At 57.4% G+C, this 3,484-nt stretch overlaps 2 protein-coding genes across 2 annotated transcripts in view; one reads left to right on the forward strand and one right to left on the reverse strand.

The window, feature by feature from the left end:
- Window positions 1-332: 332 nt before the first annotated feature.
- Window positions 333-1,652, forward strand: NOP16 (NOP16 nucleolar protein; the record flags this gene model as incomplete). Its single annotated transcript, XM_010159374.1, has 3 exons — window positions 333-402; window positions 1,159-1,265; window positions 1,509-1,652. Coding segments are annotated over 3 exons (321 nt in total), but the record flags the coding sequence as incomplete, so codon positions are not given.
- A 1,198-nt stretch (window positions 1,653-2,850) lies between these two features.
- Window positions 2,851-3,484, reverse strand: part of ARL10 (ADP-ribosylation factor-like 10) — a gene marked incomplete at its 5' end in the record, with an annotated part of 787 nt that continues 153 nt past the window's right edge. Inside the window, 2 exon segments of the mRNA XM_010159375.1 lie at window positions 2,851-3,027; window positions 3,460-3,484. The exon segment at window positions 3,460-3,484 is cut by the window's right edge and continues 29 nt beyond it. Coding sequence (XP_010157677.1) covers window positions 2,851-3,027; window positions 3,460-3,484 — 202 coding nt within the window.

Here is a 3,484-nt window from a genome sequence, read left to right on the forward strand (position 1 = left end):
CCTCTTCGTGTGCAGCAGTGCCAGCCTGGCCTGCCTGCGTCGGTGGGCAACACTTCCAGGCGAAGGGTGGCTCCGCAAAATGTTACACTCGTGGAAAAAAAAAGCAGGGGTGACCCTGTTTGCCGCTTGTCTCTGTTCACACAGCGTTGTTCGGGTGACAGGTTTGCCCACAAGCTGGTTTAATGGCGTAAATAAGGCTTTGCTTAAGCCAGCTGAGATTTCCTGGTCCTTGCAGGTGTTGTACAAGCAGTTTGGGGAGCAACATAAGAGAGCAACACAGCTCTCTTGTAAATGGGCTTTTCTTGAGTCGCTTTCTCTGTCATTTAACATAGGGCATGGAAGTGGAAAGCCATGGATGGGAGCAAGGAAAGAAAATCGTGCGGAAGCCCTACGTGGTGAACGGTCAGTGCTGCTTCTGTCCTCCCCAGGGAGCACTTCACCATCTCCAGCCTTGGCGGGTTTCCTGCCCAACCGCACCACTGCCATTGCATTTGGGATTCTCCCTGTGGGTTATTCTGTCTCTCACCTTTGTGCTGCCAGACTGCCTTTAGCTGCTGCGCTGTGCCAGGGCAGGGCAGGGTCTTAGCTCTTGTCCAGGCTTGTGGGTATCCCCAGCCAGGCCTGAGCTGGGAGTCAGGACAGCAGCTCTGCCATTCCCCTGTGTCTGCTGTCTCATGAATTTCCTTTTCCCTCCTGTGCTGCTTTTTCCGCAGTATTTCTACCTGCAGCCCCAAGAGGGCTCCTGTCGCTCTGAAACGTGCCGGTGTGTGGCACCAGGGTGACACAGTAAGCTGAGGCGGCACCAGGGTGACAGCAAGCTGAGGCGGCAGTACCCTGCGTGTTTTAGCGGTGGGGTGGGCAGCTCTGAACAGTCCTGCTCTGCAGCCTGGGCAGAACGGCTCCACTCATGGTGTGAGCTGGAGAGGAGTGCAGTGCAGGCCTGGATGCCCGCAGCCTATGCAGAGGGCTGTTGTTTTCCATGTTTTCCTGCACGATCCTGCTGGGAAGCAGCCCTCTGTGTGTGAGCAGCCAAGCTGTGCTGCAGGAGCCACCTCCTTCCTGCAGTACTGTCAGGGCTTGATCTTGGGGAGAGGCTGAGGACCTCTGGGGTGCTGTTTGCTTCTTTCCCCTGCTTGATGGAGTCTGTCCTTGGCCTAGAGATGGAATATGAGGCCAGTCTTCCGGAGAAGAAGTCGAACACGCTCTCCCGAGACCTCATTGACTATGTGCGGTACATGATACAGAACCACGGGGAGAACTACAAGGTAAGTACTGGCTGTCTGAGAGCAAGTTGCAGCTGGAGGCTCTTCTGCAGGATGTGAATCACTAATCCTCTCTGTCCTGGACCCTGTTGCGCAGTCAGCTGGTTTTTAAGGGGAAGGAGCACTTTGAACTTTGGCCAGATGCCTGTTTGAGTCATGGCTGGTCTGCGTGGGCCTTTGGAGTGTGGCTGGGCTGCTGTTTGTTCTTGAGGCCACTCCTCTGACTTACTCTTTCCTTGGTCACAGGAAATGGCTCGAGATGAGAAGAACTACTACCAGGATACTCCCAAGCAGATTAAGAGAAAGATCAATGTGTACAAGAATTTCTATGCCGAAGAGTACAAGGATTTCATTGCATCGCTCAAGCAGGAAAAGATGGACGTGCAGTGACTGCCCTTTTTGCTTGGGTTTGCTTGCAAGTGCAGGGTTGACATGACCGTTTTCTGAACCGAGCAGGGACTGACAGACAGGTTCCAGTCACGGGCTCAGTGCCAGCAAGTTGAGCTACACAAAACCTCTGGTGATGGAGGAAGGACCTGCATCAGGCAGAGGTGGTTATAGCAGGCACAGAAGGCTGTGGCTGAACCGATCCCTTTCTGTGTGGCAGCCAGCACTTCTGCCTTGTTAAAGTAAATTGCTTTTCCAAACTGGTGTGAATGTCTTGCTCACGGGCTCTCGCTTCGCACAGTCCCACCTCGGAGAGCTCCCGGTGGGACATGGGCATTGGACATGTGTCTCCTGCAGCAACGAGGCCCGCGGGGTGCAGGCAGCACTTGGGCCTTTGCTGATTTCCCTGTAGGCAGCAGAGGCTGGAGCAGAGCCATGTGCTGCTTCCTTCCCCTGCGAGCGACCTTCCTGCCTCCAGCTCGGAAGACTGTGCTGGGGCCCCTTTCCCTGGCAAGGAGCTGGAGAGCAGCGCACAGCGATCAACCTCTTTTATTGACGAAAGGAAGGAGCGACTGTACAAAAGGTTTCGCAGCAGAGACTGGCCAGTGTGTGGTCCTTTTCCCCTGTGTGCTCCCCGGCTTTTGTGACCAGTTTTCCAGGACCCAGTGTGCCCTGGCAGGACCCAGCAGCCCTTTGCCTGCAGGCAGAACTTCCTGCGGGCCCTGAGCCTGGCTCCTTCCCTTTCTCCCTGAGAAGAGAGAGGGAGGGAGACCAGGTAAGTGTGCAAATGCCCATCTGCTGGGATGGCCTGTCCGTGCCGGTGGGCGAAAGGGCTGCCCCACTTGTTCAGCACCATTCACTTCATATCCTGTGGAGCTGCTGTGAAGGTGCAGGGCCCTCGTTCCTGCTCAGCAGGAGGTAAGAGCTGTGCTGGTGTTGCCATCCCAAGGGAGGCTTCATCCCTGAGTTGGGGGAGACGGCTGCCCTCTCCCCAGTGGCAGAGAGCAGAGCCTGCTGCTCGTGTTCCCTGAGGGCAGCCATGCCAGAGCTCAACCCCAAACTCCGTGGGGTGCAGCAAATGCTCCAGGACTGGCAGCCTGCTACCAGTGAGTCCAAGCTACAGGGCTCCTGCCCAGCTGCCTCTCCTCACACTGCAGACCCTGAAGAGGAGCGCTGTGAAGGATGGGAGCCCGTCCACCCCTCAGGGCTGGGAGAGCAGGCTGACCAGCAGGCTCTTCACGTGGAGGACACTGGTGGCAGTGCTCAGGCTGGCCCAGGTCGCGCTGGTGGGGAGCAGGAAGAGCTCCCGCTGCTCACTGAGTGTGTGCAGGGCCAGCTCCTCCCGCAGCTCTGCCACGCTCAGGGCATCGCTCTTATCCTGCGCGGGAGAGGTGGACGCTCAGGCGGGGAGCGGTGCCCAGAGCAGCGCTGCTGGCTGGCAGGAGCTCGGTCCTGGCAGGGATCGTGCACAGGCAGGGCTGCCTCGCTCCCACATTGGAGTGGCTTTGGCACAAGCTAATGGGAAGCAGCACCAGCTGTGTGCTTGGCTGCCTGCCTGGGAAATGTATTTCCCCTGGGGATTTTGCAGGCTGCTGCCTGGGTGCTCTCCTGAAACACCTTATCCAGGGCACCGGTAACGGCAGCCCCGTCTCCTGATAAAGGAGACAAGCCCCAAGAAACCAGATTTTGCAAGAGCTGGTGGATTTTGGGTATCAGGATTTCCCCTCAGGGCCTTGGGGAGGGACAGCTTCACTGCCAACAGCCTCGGTGGCAGCTGCAGGGACAGGCGGACAAACAGACAGACACCCACCTGCTTGTTGGCCAGCACGACGAGA

This window comes from Eurypyga helias, unplaced genomic scaffold (genome assembly GCF_000690775.1).
Source record: "Eurypyga helias isolate BGI_N326 unplaced genomic scaffold, ASM69077v1 scaffold28669, whole genome shotgun sequence".
In the NCBI taxonomy this organism is placed as follows: Eukaryota; Metazoa; Chordata; class Aves; order Eurypygiformes; family Eurypygidae; genus Eurypyga; species Eurypyga helias.